A 20,133-nucleotide genomic window follows, 5' to 3' on the forward strand; every position below is an offset into this window, starting at 1 on the left:
ACAGAGGAATTAAGGCCAAACAGGGAACAGTGGCAAATGGGATTAGTTTAGTTGGGCACATTGGTTGGCGTGGATCAGTTGGGTTGAAGAGCCTTTTTCTGTGCTCTGTTGTTCTGACTGTATGAGCTGGCTCTTCACCCTCCTTCTCCGCAGTGTGCTGCAGCCATGCAAACGCATCCTCTTGACCCTTCGGAAGTCATGTTACCTGGTCACGGAAAGAACTGTCTGCTTGCCCTTATAAATTATTTCAGCATCCCTGGCATTCTTTTGACTCCCCCTCCCCACCCCCTTTCCTGAGCAGCAGATCTTCCTGTGAACCTGGTACTGCTGCCTTCCCCGGAAAGCCGTTAATCCCAATATCCAAAGTAGTATATCATTCAGAGAGGAGACGACAACCGTGAGTTCCTGCACTACAATTCAGTCACCTTCTCCTTTCCTGCCTGTACACTCATAATCTGTGTTGACACGACATCTTTAACTAGGCTATTCACAAACATTTCAGCACCATGGATGCACTGCAGTGAATCCACCGACAGTTCCTGCTCTGTGATGCATTTACCCAGTAGGTGTAACTGATATATTTCCTGCACGTGTTGGAATTGCCCCTGACGGGAGGATTAGCACATGGGTATGAGCTGTCCTGCCGTGATTTGCCCTTTAATTACTTGGAATTAAATTAAAGGCCACTATTTACACTTGGGGCTTACCTTACTCAAAGTATTCCCCACACAATCATTGGACATTTTCAGTCCCTGTGCCATTTTTCCCACTTTGATTAAATTCTCCCTGGGCCTCAGTTCTAGCTGTTTTTGAACTTACCAGGTCTCTGTTCCAGTTCCTCTCAAACTCTCCAACCCTCTTTTCCTACTCCTCCCACGCGCTGTCCAAGCCTTGTTTCTGCCCATTTAAAATTCCCTAAGTTTTTGGTTCCATCCTTTTTAAATCTCCTGCCTTCTGTCCAGCTTCGAGCCTCTCAGTTCTCCTTCTACCTGGATCAATGGTATCATACTGAACTGTAGCTTAACATTCAAGACACGAAAGGCTGCAGATGCTGAAACTTGCAACAACAAACAATCTGCTGGATGAACTCTGTGGGGCAAGCAGCATCTGTGGGAGGGAAGGAATTGTTTGCATAGAGTCACTGTATCATCACTGAGTTGTCCCTATGGCCACAGATGTCAGTCTACCCTCCTGACAGAGGGTAGCCTAAAGTGGAGTTTGATGGTGAGGGTGTCACAGGTTATGGAGAGATGTCAGCAGAATGGGGTTGAGAGGGATAATAAATCAGCCATGATGGAATGGCGGAGCAGACTCGATGGGCTGAATGGCCTAATTCTGCTCCTACATCTTATGGTCTAACTGATATCCTTATGCAATTGTTCTCTCCAACCTGATGACATGAATATCAAATTCTCCTTCTGGTTTAAAAAAAAATTCCCTTCCCCTCTCTGACCGGTTCCCTCTTCTCACCTGCCCACTACTTCCCCTGGTTCCCCTCCTCCTTCCCATTCTCTTGTCGTTTATTCACCTCCCCCATCAGATTTCTACTTCTCCAGCCCTTTATCTTTCACTCCAACATGGCTTCACCTGTCACCTTCTAGCTAGCCTCCTACCATCCCCCCCCACCTTTTTATTCTGGCGTCTTCCCCCTTCCTTCTCAGTTCTGAAGAAGGGTCTCTGTCTGAAATGTCAACTATTTACTCTTTTCCGTAGATACTGCCTGACCTGCTGAGTCCTGGCATTTTATATGCGTTGCTCTGGATTTCCAGCGTCTGCAGACTGTCTTGTGTTTGTGATTGTTCTCTCGTTCTTCTTCCTTCTCTCCTGTGCATCTGAACTATTTATGACGCCACGCTTCTAGTTTTGCTGCACTTCACCTTCACCTATACCCATAAGGAGTAACCTCTTAGCAAGATGTACTGAGAAGCCACCTGGACTACTCGCCTGTGCTCCTAGTGTGCCTGGCAGTCATCCATTCCATTTCTCTCTGCACAGTCTCAAACTTGAGTCTGACCATCTCCGAGAGGTATAATCCACAAAATTCCCATCCTTGCGGATCTGCTGCAGTGTTTCACACTGCTGCTCCTGCTCCGAAACTCAAGAGTTCAAATTGTGGCAGTTAGAGATACTTCTTATATGCGCAGTTGTCCATAATTTTTCACATGGCACAGGATGCACATTTTACTTGGCTGAGGTGCTCTGCCATGCCTCATCTTTACTGATAACAAATTTGTCAGAAAATAACTCTCTAGTTGCACACTGGTCAGCTGCCTCACCTCTGCCAGTGTTACTTTTGTATTGGTCCCAGTATTGAGTTGCCTGTATGAACCTTGCTCATCAACCCAGCGTCACCAACACCTTCACTTCATGGTCCGTGCTCTCCAATGGCTGTTGTGCTCAAATAAAAATTTCTTCTGATAATACCTGTAGACACAAACATTCGGATGGCTAAGAACTCCAATCAACAAATACAGTTTTCACAATAATCTATTGTTCTTGATGCTTTATCATATAGCATGAACTCAGCTGCATAATCTCTGCTTCCGTTCATTCTTGAGAGAGAGCATCTATCTTTATGCCTCTGCATTCTCTCTCTTCTTGTTTTCTAGCTGACTCCCATTCCTCTCCCTGCATTTTTCCACATTTTGGCTGTCCCTTTTGAAGGTTTAATATTGTGCCCCAACTTTCCTTCCTGTGGAATGTCTCCAAAGCCTTCAACAGTACATAACTGCTTTCAGCAGGTCTTGCTGAAAACCTACTGAACAAAGTCTAACAACAAGGTACTGGGCTGACATTAATAAATCTAAATATGCTGTTACTTCCCTCGCTGAGTCTTCAGAGATATAGAATCAGCTTCACAGATCAATGCAAGCTTGTCTTAAATCATTCAGCTCAACCTACGGTCTTCCCCAGAGCTCAACACTTGTCTTCTCCACCAACATTCTCTACGCCACTCTCAGTTAACATACCATGAGCTTTAATGACATGTTCTCAGTGAAATTAAGTATCTTTTGAAAATATAATGAAAGTAACCACTTGAGGGAGCAGTAGGCAGCACCTGGTTTTGTGCCCAGTCTCTTACGAAGTAGAATTCGAATCTCCAACCATTTGAATGCTCCCATACACTAATGCTGACAACCTTAGGAATCAGGTTTTATCACTGGTGGTCAAATCTAATGAATGGAAATTTAAAGAGGTTGAGACACCAAATTTGCACAATTACATGACAATATGTGATTTCATGTTTGGACATTCCCTAGATCATTAACATTCTATCAAGACCAAGAACTCTAAGAAATCTTACTGATTCTACTATCTTCTAGTGTGATTAGTTAAATTCTGGTGAATTGTTTGCAACATGTTTTTGGGAGACCCAAGAAAAATAGAAGGAGAAAGGTAGATTCTGAAAATGGTGTTCGAAGTTCTTGGCAGACATCCTTGGATTCCTGTTTTTCATTACTAGTTTTATCTTTCAGTCAGGGTGTGTATATGTAAAATTCTTGCTATCTATAGGTTGAGTAATTTTGGAAAGACATTAAGCCTGCATAACTGGAACATTATTTGAAGTAAACAGTTTAATAGCAAGTTGGATTACTGTGTGACTCCTAATCTAATTTGGGGAAGGAGATCTACAACTTCGGTTAAAGGCTGACGGGACCTTACACTGAGTGGATTTGATTTTGGTCAGATCAAATGAATATGCTGATAAAGCATTTGCATTTCAATGAGTCAGGCGTTGCATTGTGTCAGTCTGGCTGAGTTCTTCTTTTCCCTTGGCATTGCAGTATGTGATTAACATTTGAAATTATTGTATTTATAATGATAATTGGGTCAGGCATGGAAAACATATGTAATTGGGCTCAGATTGACCTGCATAAAATTAGGCTTTAATTTTACACTTAGATTAATTAGCAGCTAACTCTGAAGCCAGAGCCCTAACACACTTAAGTCAACACAGATAAACTGAAGAAAATTTACTCTATGCTGGTTGACACTGGAATCTTCATTAAACCCGAGCAATTAGCTGGAATATATTTAGAGACCTTCAAACCATAACACTGATTCATAGCTATACTTTTTAGAGGAATAAATGTTCTGTAAGCCTGCAGAAAGCAAGGTTGTACAGGTCCTCCAGAGCTTACTGACACCTGACTTATATTCAGCCCGCACAAACAAAAACCATTTTGGAGAACCTGCGAAATATTCAGGTTAAGAACCGTTCACAGGAATGAAACCCTGCTGTAATCTGCCATAAACCTTGATGATCTGTGGAGTGTGATCTGTAGCCATTCCCCTGAATAATAAGTTTACCGTCCTGGATACTGTTGGCGGGGACGACCGACCAGGTGTGAGCCATGGTGGCAGGGCCTCTGGCACTGAGTCTGACCCTGTGGTGCAGAAGGGTGGGACGGAGAAGAGGAGAGCTGTCGTCATTGGAGACTCTATAGTCAGGGGAGCAGACAGGAGATTTTGTAGACGTGAGAAGGACACCTGCATGGTTTGTTGCCTCCCGGGTGCCAGGGTCCGGGATGTCTCTGACCGGGTGCACAACATCATGGTACGAGAGGGAAAGCAACCAGAAGTCGTGATACATGTTGGGACCAACGACATAGGCAGGAAGAGGGATGAGGTCCTGAAGTGTGAGTTTCGGGAATTAGGCAGAAGGCTGAAGAACAGGACCTCAAGGGTGACGTTCTCAGGATTGCTGCCAGTGCTACGTAACAGAGATGGTAAGAATTGGAGGAGATGGCAGTTGAATGCGTGGCTGAGGAGTTGGTGCAGGGGGCAGGGTTTTAGATTTTTGGATCATTGGGATCTCTTCTGGGGAAAGTGGGACCTGTATAGATTGGATGGGTTGCACCTGAACTCAAGGGGGAGCAATATCCTTGCAGTTAGGTTTGCTAGCATGGTTCGGGAGGGTTTAAACTAATTTGCGAGGGGGATGGGACCCGGAGCGATAGAGCAGTGAAAGAAGTGCATGGAGTAAAGCCAGATCTAACATACAGAGAGGCTTTGAGGAAAGAGAAGCAGAATAAACGGTGTAGAGACAGTAAGGTAGAAGGGCTGAAATGTGTGTACCTCAATGCAAGAAGCATCAGGAACAAAGGTGATGAACTGAGAGCTTGGATACATACATGGAATTATGATGTAGTGGCCATTACAGAGACTTGGCTGGCACCAGGGCAGGAATGGATTCTCAATATTCCTGGATTTCAGTGCTTTAAAAGGGATAGAGAGGGCGGAAAAAGGGGAGGAGTGGTGGCATTACTGGTCAGGGATACTATTACAGCTACAGAAAGGGTGGGTAATGTAACAGGATCCTCTTTTGAGTCAATATGGGTGGAAATCAGGAACAGGAAGGGAGCAGTTACTCTACTGGGGGTATTCTATAGGCCCCCTGGTAGCAGCAGAGATACAGAGGAGCAGATTGGGAGGCAGATTTTGGAAAGGTGCAAAAATAACAGGGTTGTTATCATGGGTGACTTTAACTTCCCTAATATTGATTGGCACCTGATTAGTTCCAAGGGTTTAGGTGGGGCAGAATTTATTAAGTGTGTCCAGGACGGATTCCTGTCACAGTATGTGGACAGGCCGACTAGGGGGAATGCCATACTAGATCTAGCACTAGGTAATGAACCGGGTCAGGTCACAGATCTCTCAGTGGGTGAGCATCTGGGGGACAGTGACCACTGCTCCCTGGCCTTTATAATTATCATGGAAAAGGATAGGATCAAAGAGGACAGGAAAATTTTTAATTGGGGAAAGGCAAATTATGAGGCTGTAAGGCTAGAACTTGCGGGTGTGAATTGGGATGATCTTTTTGCAGGGAAATGTACTATGGACATGTGGTCGATGTTTAGAGATCTCTTGCGGGATGTAAGGGATAAATTTGTCCAGGTGAGGAAGATAAAGAATGGTAGGGTGAAGGAACCATAGGTGACAAGTGAGGTGGAAAATCTAGTCAGGAGGAAGAAGGCAGCATACATGAGGTTTAGTAAGCAAGGATCAGATGGGTCTATTGAGGAATATAGGGAAGCAAGAAAGGAGCTTAAGAAGGGGCTGAGAAGAGCAAGAAGGGGGCATGAGAAGGCCTTGGCGAGTAGGGTAAAGGAAAACCCCAAGGCATTCTTCAATTATGTGAAAAAAAGAGGATGATAGGAGTGAAGGTAGGACTGATTAGAGATAAAGGTGGGAACATGTGCCTGGAGGCTGTGGAAGTGAGCGAGGTCCTCAATGAATACTTCTCTTCAGTATTCATCAATGAGAGGGAACTTGATGATGGTGAGGACAATATGAGTGAGGTTGATGTTCTGGAGCATGCTGATATTAAGGGAGAGGAGGTGTTGGAGTTGTTAAAATACATTAGGACAGATAAGTCCCCGGGGCCTGACGGAATATTCCCCAGGCTGCTCCACGAGGCAAGAGAAGAGATTGCTGAGCCTCTAGCTAGGAACTTATGTCCTCGTTGTCCACGGGAATGGTACCGGAGGATTGGAGGGAGGCGAATGTTGTTCCCTTGTTCAAAGAAGGTAGTAGGGATAGTCCGGGTAATTATAGACCAGTGAGCCTTATGTCTGTGGTGGGAAAGCTGTTGGAAAAGATTCTTAGAGATAGGATCTATAGGCATTTAGAGAATCATGGTCTGATCAGGGACAGTCAGCATGGCTTTGTGAGGGGCAGATCGTGTCTAACAAGCCTGATAGAGTTCTTTGAGGAGGTGACCAGGCATATAGATGAGGGTAGTGCAGTGGATGTGATCTATATGGATTTTAGTAAGGCATTTGACAAGGTTCCACACGGTAGGCTTATTCAGAAAGTTAGAAGGCATGGGATCCAGGGAAGTTTGGCCAGGTGGATTCAGAATTGGCTTGCCTGCAGAAGGCAAAGGGTGGTGGTGGAGGGGTACATTCAGATTGGAGGATTGTGACTAGTGGTGTCCCACAAGGATCTGTTCTGGGACCTCTACTTTTTGTGATTTTTATTAACGACCTGGATGTCGGGGTAGAAGGGTGGGTTGGCAAGTTTGCAGACGACACAAAGGTTGGTGGTGTTGTAGATAGTGTAGAGGATTGTCAAAGATTGCAGAGAGACATTGATAGGATGCAGAAGTGGGCTGAGAAGTGGCAGATGGAGTTCAACCCAGAGAAGTGTGAGGTGGTACACTTTGGAAGGACAAACTCCAAGGCAGAGTACAAAGTAGATGGCAGGATACTTGGTAGTGTGGAGGAGCAGAGGGATCTCGGGGTACATGTCCACAGATCCCTGAAAGTTGCCTCACATGTGGATAGGGTAGTTAAGAAAACTTATGGGGTGTTAGCTTTCATAAGTCGAGGGATTGAGTTTAAGAGTCGCGATGTAATGATGCAGCTCTATAAAACTCTGGTTAGGCCACACTTGGAGTATTGTGTCCAGTTCTGGTCACCTCACTATAGGAAGGATGTGGAAGCATTGGAAAGGCTACAGAGGAGATTTACCAGGATGCTGCCTGGTTTAGAAAGTATGCATTATGATCAAAGATTAAGGGAGCTAGGGCTTTACTCTTTGGAGAGAAGGAGGATGAGAGGAGACATGATAGAGGTATACAAGATAATAAGAGGAATAGATAGAGTGGATAACTAGCGCCTCTTCCCCGGGGCACCACTGCTCAATACAAGAGGACATGGCTTTAAGGTAAGGGGTGGGAAGTTCAAGGGGGATATTAGAGGAAGGTTATTTACTCAGAGAGTGGTTTGTGCGTGGAATGCACTGCCTGAGTCAGTGGTGGAGGTAGATACACTCGTGAAGTTTAAGAGACTACTAGACAGGTATATGGAGGAATCTAAGGTGGGGGCTTATATGGGAGGCAGGGTTTGAGGGTCGGCACAACATTGTGGGCCGAAGGGCCTGTACTGTGCTGTACTATTCTATGTTCTATGTTAAGCATTTATGATTTGATATAACTTTCTAACGCCACCTTCTAGTCACTCCTCACTCAATGAAAAATGCAGTGGTGCACATCAACAGCAGCATCAGATACAGCAAGCCCATCCTGGTGAGGTTCAGGACAGACCATGTGTGTTGAATAACAGATTTGTATTACGGACAGAGTAGTGTTACACCTGTAGACGGATTTGGAGCTTTGAAGTTTTGCCACACCATATCCGGTCATGAATAATGGTAGTTGGTAGCAATGTGGTTATGTTATTGATTAGCAGGCTGCAATCTGGATCATTGATGCAGAGACGTGAGTTTGAATCCAATCATGGCATCTGAGAAGCTTAAATCAAGTAACAAAATATTGGAAATAAAAACATGCACAATAAGTATAAATGTACTGCAATAGATCACTATAGACTCTGTTTGATCCACGTCTTTCAGAGGAGAAAACACATGAGATTATATGTCTGGTCTGTGTGTAATTTCAGAACTGTAGTTGATTCTGAATCACATCCTCACTTCAGGAGTAATTAGAGATGAGCAATAATTGCCAGTACTGAGAATGCCATTCATATTCAGTGAACGAAGAAATGTTCAATGTGAGGAGCAAACCCCAAGAACATCCCCTCATTCAGAACAATGACAGTGCCAGTATGTGCGTCGAACAGATGAGATTGAAGTATTTCCATCAATTAAATTGAATTGACTTTATTACTTACATCCTTCACATACATGAGGAGTAAAAATCTTTACATCACGTATCCGTGTAAATGTGTAAGTTATAGTAATTTATAATAAATAGTACGTACAACTGGGTAGTCAGTGTAACATAGAAATACAGTTGTGTCAGCATGAATTAATCAGTCTGATGGCCTGGTGGAAGAAGCTGTCACAGAGCCTGTTTATGCTGTGGTACCATTTCCCAGATGGTAGCAGCTGCAGCAGTTTGTGGTTGGGGTAACTCGGGTCCCCAATGATCCTTCGGGCCCTTTTTACACACCTGTCACTGTAAATGTCCTAAGTAGTGGGAAATTCACATCTACAGATGCGCTAGGCTGTCTGCCCCATTCTCTGCAGAGCCCTGAGATATCTGTCATAAAAGCATATTGAATGAACCAGCTTGACCTCTGTTTCTGTTCTTTACCATTACTGAAGCCAGTCTTCAGTCAACCCTGGAAACAAGATATTGAAAATTAGGGGAGTGTACTGAATATGGAAATGTTCCTGAGAACGCTTGTGATAAAGCTCTATTTTCTGCTCGAAGTGCATCTTGGCCTTCTCTAATATTCAAGGTTGCTCTAATAACCAGCAAGTAATGTCATACAAGGCAAAACATGCTCCAGTAACAGAAAGTCTGACTACTTATCCTTTCTTGCATTACTGATGTCAAGTCTTTCACTGAGAGCACACTAGGGGGTTTGTCAGTGGCCAGAAACTTAGGAGGACCACAAAGATTAATACTGTGGTTGGGAGAGAGGTCTGCGAGAGTGATGTCCCTCCTGACTCCAAAGCATTTTGATCATCCTGAAGGCACAAGTTAAGTGTGGAATGAAACATCTCCACTTGCCTGGATGGACAGCTCATGGACAATGCCAGGAAGAGCAGTGCCTTAAAGGACAATGCTGCTTGGCCAGCATCCCATCTAATTGTGACACATTGTGAACTATCTGGAAGGTGCACTGCAGTGATCCCAAACTACTATTGATTACAGTTCATAATTCTGAAATCCCTTACCGAAAAATGCTATCCAACTCACTGCCCAGGCAAGCAGCTCATCGCTATCCTCGTGGGCAACTGGGGACAGGCAACAGATATTTGTCTTCTCAGCTACACTCAGGGATGCTTTGAAAGGAAAGTGTCAAAAGCTAGTTGGCTGGGTCAGAGCAAACACTTTTTCATCCATGTGTTTATCTAAGGGTCTCTTAAATGTCCCTGATATATCTGCCTCATCCACCTCCCCTGGCAGCAAGTTATACACAACTATCACTCTCAGTGTTAAAAAAAAACTTTTCTAAGTCAAAGTACATTTGTTGGCAAAGTTTGTATGGAATATACAACCCTGAGATTCATTTTCCCTACAGCCAGCCACAAAACCAAGAAACAAAATGGAACCCATTCAAAGAAAACATCAAACACCCAATACACAATAAAACGTGTAAATGGCAAAAAATGAGCAAAAAACATAGAATATAAAATATCAACATCAAACCATTGAAACAATCTGGGAATGTTCATAAAGTTTAGTTCAGTTCAATTTCTGTCTCTTTCGTTGAGTGTATGCCGCAGAGCCAGTCCATCCCAATCAAAATTAGACAACATAGCAATAAAAAAAGAGTAACCGGGCACCAGAAACACATCATAACATGAACTACAGAGCCCAATGCTTGTCCAACCTTGTGAAATGCTTCACTAAAGCCCATTTACACCACATCCACTGCTCTGCCTTCATCGATTTGTTTTGGCATTGCCGCAAATAATTCAATCAGGCCCATGAGGCATGACCTGCCCTCACAAAGCCATGTTGACTATCCCTAATGAGACTATGCTTCTCCAAATACTCATAAATCCTATTTCTAAGAATATTTGAATTGAATTGACTTTATTTCTTACATCCTTCACATATGAGGAGTAAAAATCTTTACGTTATGTCTCCATCTAAATGTTTTCCGCCACTGACATAGACTCACTGCTCTATAATTTCCAGGGTTTCCTGAACAAAGGAATAGCATTTGTCACCCTCCAGTCTTCTGATACTGCTCCTGTGGCCAGTGAAAATGCAAAGATCATTGCCAAAGGTGCAGCAATCTCTTCCTTTGCTTTCCATAGTAACTTTGGGTATAATCCATCCGGTCCTAGAGACTTAGCTATTGTCATGTTTTTCAAAAGTTCCAGCATGTCAACATTAAAAGAAGAGGGTGTTTTATGCTGCCTCGCATTCACCAGTGAGAGAGACATTGATGAATGCTGAAGCAAGGTATCCAATAAAGACCTGCTCTTCCTCTGACTCCTGGCACGTTTCCACTTTATCCCTGATCCGTCATACCCTCAATATAATTCACTTACTGTTCTTCACAGCAACAGTATGTAGAAAGCCTTGGGGTTCTCCTTAATTCTACTCACCATGGCCTTTTCATGTCACCTTTTAACTCTCCTAAATCCATTCTTAAATTTCTTCCTCCTTGTCACTCTAGACTTCCTAAATTTTAAATATGCTTTTCTTTCGCTTGACTAGATGGGTCCCATATGGCTGAAGTGCTCCCTAAACAAGCTTCACATGCATTTCCCTGATTACATCTGCTCCCACATTCCTATCAAATAGCGTCTTAATCACTCCCTCATCAACTAAATACCTTCCCAAACTGTCTGCTGCTAACCCTGTCCAAGGCTATGATAAATGTCAGGAAGTTGTGGTCACTGCTCCGAAATGCACACCCGCCAAAAGATCTGACACCTGACCAGATCTTGTATGACCTCTCCTCTGGTCAATTTCTCTACATGTTGTGTCGGGAATCTTGTTGGCAATTTTGTTTTTTTTTCGTCTTTCCAAAATCTATCTCCCGCTCTGTTCCTGTGTTGCTTTTGCTGTTGAGGGGTCTGAATAATACTCCCAAATGAGTGTTGCTCCTTTCATGACGTCCAACAACACTGACTCAGTAAACAACTCCTCCATGATGTCATCCATTTCTGCAGCTGTAATAAAATCCCCGATCAGCAATGCCACTCCCCGACTCGTTTTACCTCTTTCCCTGTCCCTTTTGAAATATCTAAACCCAGAACATCCAGCAGCCATTCCTGCTCTTGTGACAGCCAAGTCTCTGCAACATCATAGTTCCATGTTCTGATCCATACTGTAAGTTTATGACCTGTGTTCCTCATATTTCTTGCACGAAAATAGAGACACACAAATCAATCCAATTGACTGCATTTACAGTTGAAGTCAGAAGTTTACATACACCTTAGCCAAATACATTTAAACTCTGTTTTTCACAATTCTTGACATTTAATCCTAGAAATCATTCCCTGTCTTAGGTCAGTTTGGATCACTGCTTTATTTTAAGAATGTGAAATGTCAGAATAATAGTAGAGAGAATGATTTATTTCAGCTTTTATTTCTTTCATCATTTTCCCCAGTGGGTCAGAAGTTTACATACACTTTGTTAGTATTTGGTAGCATTGCCTTTAAATTGTTTAACTTGGATCAAACATTTTGGGTAGCTTTCCACAAGTTTCTCACAGTAAGTTGCCGGAATTCTGTTCCATTCCTCCAGACAGGTTTGTAACTGAGTCAGGTTTGTAGGCCTCCTTGCTCACACATGCTTTTTCGGCTCTGCCCACAAATTTTCTATTGGATTGAGGTCAGGGCTGTGTGATGGCCACTCCAATACCTTGACTTTGTTGTCCTTAAGCAATTTTGCCACACCTTTGGAGGTATGCTTGGGGTCATTGTCCATTTGGAAGACCCATTTGTGACTGAGCTTTATCTTCCTGGCTGATGTCTTGAGATGTTGCTTCAATATATCCACATAATTTTGCTTCCTCATGATGCCTTCTATTTTGTGAAGTGCACCAGTCCCTCCTGCAGCAAAGCACCCCCACAACATGGTGCTGCCACCCCCATGCTTCACGGTTGGGATGGTGTTCTTCGGCTTGCAAGCCTCACCCTTTTTCCTCCAAACATAACGATGGTCATTATGGCCAAACAGTTCAATTTTTGTTTCATCAGACCAGAGGAGATTTCTCCAAACAGTAAGATCTTTGTTCCCTTGTGCACTTGCAAACTGCAGACTGGCTTTTTTAAGGGGGTTTTGGAGCAATGGTTTCTTCCTTGCTGAGCAGCCTTTCAGGTTATGTCGATACCGGACTCGTTTTACTGTGGATATAGATATTTGTCTACCTGTTTCCTCTAGCATCTTCACAAGATCCTTTGCTGTTGTTCTGGGATTGACTTGCACTTTTCATGCCAAAGTACGTTCATCTCTGGGAGACAGAATGCATCTCCTTCCTGAGCGGTATGATGGCTGCATGGTCCCATGGTGTTTATACTTGCGTACTATTGTTTGTACAGATGAACGTGGTACCTTCAGGCGTTTGGAAATTTCTCCCAAGTATGAACCAGACTTGACATCATTTTCTGACCTCAATCTGATAGAAAATTTGTGGGCAGAACTGAAAAAGTGTGTGCAAGCAAGGAGGCCTACAGACCTGACTCAGTTACACCAGTTCTGTCTGGAGGAATGGAACAAAATTACCGTGAAAAGCTTGTGGAAGGCCACCCAAATCATTTGACCCAAGTTAAACAATTTACAGGCAATGCTACCAAATACTAACAAAGTCTATGTAAACTTCTGACCCACTGGGAAAGTGAAAGAAATAAAAGCTGAAATAAATCATTCTCTGTACTATTATTCTGACATTTAACATTCTTAAAATAAAGTAGTGATCCTAACTGACCTAAGACAGGGAATGTTTTCTAGGATTAAATGTCAGGAATTGTGAAAAAATGAGTTCAAATGTATTTGGCTAAGGTGTATGTAAACTTCTGACTTCAACTGTCTGCCCTATCCACTACCTATCCTTCCCCACAGTCACGTTACACTATCTTTACACCAACTGCTCCATCCTCTGACCTAACATTCTGATTTCTATCCCCCCTGTGAAACTAGTTTGATCCCTTCACAACAGCTCGAGTGAACCTTCCTGCAGGGATATTGGACCCCGCGAGTTCAGGCATAACTCATTCCTTTCTCTCAGATCACACCTTCCCTAGAAGAGAACCCAATGATCCTAAAATCTGAATACTTGCCCCCTGCACTGATTCCTCAGTGATGCATTCTTCTGAATATCATCCTGTTCTTATCCTCACTGGCATCTGGCACAGGCAGCAATCCCAGAATTACTACCCCTGAAGTCCTGCTTTTCAGCTTTCTACATGGCTCCCTATATTCTCCCTTCAGGACCTCATCCCTTTTCCTACCTATGATGTTGAGTTCCATGACTTCTGGCTGCTCATCCTCCCGTTTAGAATGTCGTAGACCTGAACGGAGAGAATGTACCACGTGGGAGTCTCTTTCATGACTGGACAATCTTCTGTCTGTTCCCCTAATTATTAAATCCCCTACCAGGACTGTTGTCCTTGTTTCCCCTTTCCGTTCTGAGCCACAGAGCCAGTGCCAGAGACCTGGTTGCTGCAGCTTTCCCCGGTAGGTTGTGTTCCCCTTCCAAACAACTGAATCTAAAGTGGAATACCTGCTATTGAAGGGAGTGGCCAAAGGGGTACTCTGCCTATCCCCTTTCCCTCTCCTGACTGTCTCACAGCTACCTGCCTCCTGCAACTTGGGAGTGACTTACCTCCCTGTCGCTCCTGTCAATGACCTTGTCATTCTCCCAAACGAGTCGGTCATGCAGCTTCAGATCCAGGTCCCTAACACACCCTGTAGGGAGCTGCACCCAGACAGATTTCCCACATCCTGCATGAGGAGCACACCAGTGATATGGGATTCATTCTCACTACTGTAACCAGGCACTAATAAAAAAAAATGGAAAATTGACAGAAATCTCAACCTAGCCTCTGCTTCTCTCTCCAAAGTCTCTTAAACAAACACCTCAGTTCCCTGCTCTAACTCTGTTCCACTCCAACAGCCACTCACACAACAGCTGTTCGCTTAAACCTAACTTCTTTTTATTGGTCCTTGCCGAGTGCCTAATTAACCAGTCTCTGCAGGAAGTCCTGACAGGCCCCAGTCACTGGTAATAATTGAATGTCTGTGTATATGAACCAGCTTGGCTACATTTCAAAGAACAGTCATTAATGACACATTATTACCCAATTGTGGTGCACTAGATGCATAATGCCACCAACAATGTCAACGTAAAATTTTAATTTCTATTACAGTGATATTTTTATAAAGTGCTGGGTATAGTTAGCAGGTTAGGCTGCATTGATGGGAAAAGAATTAAAGTCTATGGTTCAGATCCCAAAACCCTTTGTCAGAACTTGGAAAGGAGACAAAAGAAGCTTAACAAACTACTTACCTGCGATGTTGCCTGTGCTTCTCTTTCCACACTATTTTCTCTTATGGTTTTAGATATCCAGAAACTTCATTTTTTAATGTAAGCGATATTAATAGTGTTCTTCAAACTAATACAAATATTGGATCTAGCACTGTGTTTAACTTAAACACTCTTTAAAGCTCCAATATTATTATTTACTTCAAATTATTTGTTGTTGTAGACTGACACACCTTAAAGCAGAGATGAGCGCTACCAATCCTCCAGAAAGTGATACGAAGGAAGATACATTTGATTTTCTGCTGCCGGATTTTCCCAAAGGTCCACTGGATTTATATCGGAAAAGGACTTCCTTTAATTGGAAGGAATTGTCTGTGTTTTGGGAAGGAGAAGAGGTTATCAGAGTGAAGGTAAAAGGATACCAAGTAATAATTCCTGATCACACTTTGTCATTGTGCAGGATCAATGGGCAGAAAACCTGCAGTGTGAACCAAGAGAGAAAATGTGGGTGAAGGAGCATGAATTCTGCCCACGTGTGACTTTAATCTTTAATCACAGCATTTAGTATGTATCTCTATCCTTCTTTTACCCTGAAGTCAACATGGCGGTTAATTAACTGGACTGGTAATTGAAAGGTATCTGGAACGTAGAGACCAAATAGCGGCTGTGAATATACAAAAATATGGAATGGTACGTTGATCAAATCACAAACAAGAGAAAATCTGTAGATGCTGGGAATTCGAGCAACACACCCAAAATGCTGGAGGAACTCAGCATGCTGAATAACCTGGTTAGTTCCTTCAGCATTTTGTGTGTGTTGCTCTAGATTTACAGCATCTGCTCTCTGTCTTTGCATCAGCATCTTTATGGTTTTTTTCTGCAACCTCTCTGGATTAGACCATAAGATAGAGGAGCAGAATTAGGCCCATCGAGTCTGCTCCGCCATTTCATCACGGCTAATCGAATTTTCCTCTCAGTTCCAATCTCCTGCCTTTGTGCCCTGACCAATCAAGAATATATCATCCTCTGCCTTAAATATACATAAAGACTTGGCTCCTACAGCTGACTGTGGCCAAGAATTCCACAGATTCACCACCCTCTGGCTAAAGAAATTCCTCCTCATCTCCATTCTAAAAGAACGCCTCTCTATTCAGAGGCTCTGTCCTCTGGCCTTAGACTCTCCCACCATAGGAAATATCCTCTCCACATCCACTCTATCAAGGCCTTTTACCATTCGATAGCCTTTAATGAGATCACCCCTCATTCTTCTGAATTCTAGTGAATACAGACCCAGAGCTCTTCATATGACAAGACATTTAATCCTGGAATCATTTTCAACCCTCTGAACCCTCTCCAGTTTCAGCACGTTCTTTCTAAGGGGCCCAAAACTGCTCACAATACTCCAAATGAAGCCTCACCAGTACTTCATAAAGTTTCAATATTATATCCTTGTTTTATATTCTAGTCCTCTTGAAATAAATGCTAACATTGCATTTGCCTTCCTCACCACAGACTCAACCTGCAAATTAACCTTTAGGGAATTCTGCACAAGGACTTCCAAGTCCCTTTGCACCTCAGTTTTTTGTATTTTCTCTCCATTTAGAAATAGTCAACCCTTTCATTTCTTGTACCAATGTGCATGAGCATACACTTACTGACACTGTATTCCGTCTGCCATTTCTTTGCCCATTCTCCTAATCTGTCTAAATCCTTTTGTAGCTTCTCTACTTTCTCAAAACTACCTGCCCCTCCATCTATCTTCATATCATCTGCAAACTTTGCAACCAAGCCATCAATTCCATCATCTAAATCATTGACATATAAAAAGAATTGGTCCCAAAACAGACCCTTGTGGAACACCACTAGTCACTGGCAGCCAGTCAGAAAAGGCTCCTTTTATTCCCACTCTTTGACTCCTGCCGATCAGCCACTGCTTTATCCATGCCAGAATCTTTCCTGTAATATGATGGGCTCGTAGCTTGTTAAGCAGCCTCATGTGGCACCTTGTCAAAGGCCTTCTGAAAATCCAAGTACACAACATCAACCGATTCTCCTTTGGCTATCCTGTTTGTTACTTCTTCAAATAATTCCAACAGATTTGTCAGGCAAGATTTTCCTTTGAGGAAACCATGCTGACTACAGCCTATTTTATCATGTGCCTCCAAGTACCCTGAGACCCCATCCTTAATAATTGACTCCAACATCATCCCAATCACTAACTGGCCTATAGTTTTCTTTCTTCTGCCTCTCTCCCTTCTTGAAGAGTGGAGTGACATTTGCAATTTTCCAGTGTTCGAGACTCTGAATTTATAGTAACTTCACCCACTTCATGCAACCTGACATCTGGAACTTCCACCATACTGCTAGTGTCTTTCACAGTGAAAACTAATGCACATACTTATTCAGTCATCTGCAATTTCATTGTCCCTTATTACTACCTCCAGCATAGTTTTTCATCGGTCCAATATCCACTCTCACCTCTCTTTTACACTTTATGTATCTCAACAAACTTTTGATATCCTCTTTAATATTATTGCCTAGCTTACTTTCGTATTCCATCTTTACCTTCTTAATGCCTTCTGTTGGTTTTTAAAAGCTTCCCAATCCTCTAGCTTCTCACTAATCTTTACTGTATTATATGCTCTCTCTTTGGGTTTATGTTGCCTTTGACTTCTATTGTTAGCCATGGTTATGTCATCTTTCCTTTAGAAAACTTCTTTCTCTTTGGGATGCATATACATCCTGTGCCTTCCAAATTGCTTCCAGAAATTCCAGCCATTGCTGCTCTGTTGTCATCTTTGCCAATGTTCTTTTCCAATCAATTTTGGCCAACTCCTCTCTCATGCCTCTGTAATTCCCTTTACTCCACTGTAATACTGATACATCTGACTTTAGCTTCTCCTTCTCAAATTTCAGGGTCATTTCGCACATATTATGATCACTTTCCCCTAAGGGTTCTTTTATCTTAAGCTTTCTAATCCATTCTGGTTCATTGCACAACACCCAGTCCAGAATAGCTGATCCCCTAGTGGGTTCAACCACGAGCTGTTCCAAAAAAACATCTTGTAGGCCCTCCAAAAATGCCCCTTCCTGTAATCCAGCACCAACCTGATTTTACTAATTGGTTTTACTAATTAATCCCAAACACTGATTGGTCGCTGGTCAAAGCTCTATTGCGCTGCCGTGAACCACTCCTGCTTTTTATCCTCAGGCAGTGGGCCTGATGGAAGTCCCCTCCTCTCCAAGCTTCTGATGTCCAGACTGGCTGCCGAGTCACCCTCTCAGGCTTAATCACGTCATTCCAATAGTGTGACTGTAGCCTAAGCAATGTTTTAGACAACTGTAACAAAGCATCCCAAATCTTGTACTTGGTGTCCTGACTGTTGAAAAGAAGCTTGCAAAATAACTTCTTCCCCATAATGTTACTTTCAGAAAAATATGGAAAAAATGTGCTTGTAACCAAAGATCTCTCAGTTCAACTACACTCCTCAGGGCCTTGCCATTCACTGTATATGCCCTGCCCCAGTTTAATTCCCTAAATGCATCACTTTGCACTTGTCTAAATTAAATTGCATCTGCCATTTCTTTGCTCACTTTTACATTTGATCAATATCCTGGATGTAACCTTGTTGGTTAAAGCTGGACAACAGAGAGATGTCACCTGCAAACTCTAGGACATCAAGTTGCTGCCACATCATCCACCAAATCCTATTTCATTTTTCACTTGTCTGTTTTATAATCCAGTCTATTGCCAACAGGAACAGGAAAGGAGCCATCACCCCAGTGTTGACATTAAAGCTGTCTGACAGTTTTCCCACGTGTATGACTTTGCATGACACGTTGTAGGAATTCTTGACGATATTGATAAATTTCTGTGGTATTCCATAATGTTTCATAAGCTTTCATTGGGAGTTTCTGCCTAAGCTATCGAAGGCTTTCTCTTTATTGAAAACTTGACATAGAGAGAAGTATTCTATTCGATTGGCTCTTCAATGATTATTCTTAAGCTAGCTATCTGTTCTGTGCAGTAGCGATCTTTCCTAAAGCCTGCATGTTGCTCCCTTAATGTTGTGCCAACAGCTTGTCGAAGGCATTGCAGAATAATTCCACTTACCACCTTTCTGACCTCAGACATTAACAATATACCTGTACCTCGGTAGTTTTTACAAGCTCTTGATTAATTGGGAGTGAATGTTAATAAGCAGAGACATGTGGAACAAGCTGGGTTTGCATTGAAATGGTAAAAGAAACAACTAATTTTTTACTAATCTGTTATATCTGCTATTACAGCTCGAATAATATTAATTTTGTTCTCCTTTTTTCCATTAAACAGAAAAAAATATTTAGAGCTCTAGAAAACGATCCACTTTTTGCTCATCAGTCTGAAGATCTCTCTGTGGAAAAATATCGAGAGCTGACTTTCCTTCGCTGCAAAAGGCTGTTTGAATATGACTTTTGCACCTTAGTAGAAGCGTCACAAAACCCTCTGAGGTTTCTTGCATTTACTGAATGTTTAAATATGTATGACCTCTCGCTCGGGAGCATGAATACTCTAAATAGTCAGGTGAGTAGACTGGAATAATTTGTCATTCTGTATGTACAAGAATAAAAAGCATGGTTGCAGCTTTTTTTTAAAACCACATTGTGTCCAGAGGGAAAAATGACGCAAGTTAATGCTTCAGCAAATGAGTTAAAGGAATGTCAGAGGTTGGCATTGTTATGGAGGGTGAAGTGGGCGTTCTTGTTATACAGAGGGTAAAGATTTAGGATCAAATTTGTCATTAATATCAGAAATACAAGGATCTGCTCAGTACAAAAGTAGGTGTGGAGGAATGTGAAATGGAATAGGTTTTCAGTAGTCAAGGACTAAGGTTGCCATAGCTGGGGGTGGTAGTGGGGATTATCTCCCATGACCTATAAAGTGCTCCAAATGGCGTGCGACTCTAATAGCCTCTGATAGCCAAGTCCAACTCTTGGCCTTCACGTGTGGACTAGCTACTAGGCCCGGCAGAACTGTTTCTACTGACAAGAGAAGTGGCCAAGGGGGACCGCCAGTGCCTCAAAACCAGTGGCTTCGGGCAGGTGGAGCTCATCAGCCTTGGAGGGCTGTCCACCTAGGAGAAGGAAAACTCTAATTTTAAAACTCCACTGCCTTGCGGCCATACCCACCCATAGGAAAGGCTTTGGGAGTAAACCCCGAGGAAGAAA

General features: G+C 42.8%; 1 protein-coding gene across 4 annotated transcripts in view; it reads left to right on the forward strand.

Annotated features, from left to right (window-relative positions):
- Window positions 1-20,133, forward strand: part of acox3 (acyl-CoA oxidase 3, pristanoyl) — a 157,684-nt gene that overhangs the window by 17,385 nt on the left and 120,166 nt on the right. For all 4 annotated transcript variants that reach the window (XM_063046352.1, XM_063046351.1, XM_063046353.1 and 1 more), the window contains 2 exons: window positions 15,149-15,335; window positions 19,259-19,489. In XM_063046352.1, coding sequence (XP_062902422.1) covers window positions 15,171-15,335; window positions 19,259-19,489 — 396 coding nt within the window. In that variant the 5' untranslated portion in view covers window positions 15,149-15,170. The remainder of the gene's footprint in view (window positions 1-15,148; window positions 15,336-19,258; window positions 19,490-20,133) is intronic.

This window comes from Mobula hypostoma, chromosome 4 (assembly GCF_963921235.1).
Source record: "Mobula hypostoma chromosome 4, sMobHyp1.1, whole genome shotgun sequence".
In the NCBI taxonomy this organism is placed as follows: domain Eukaryota; kingdom Metazoa; phylum Chordata; class Chondrichthyes; order Myliobatiformes; family Myliobatidae; genus Mobula; species Mobula hypostoma.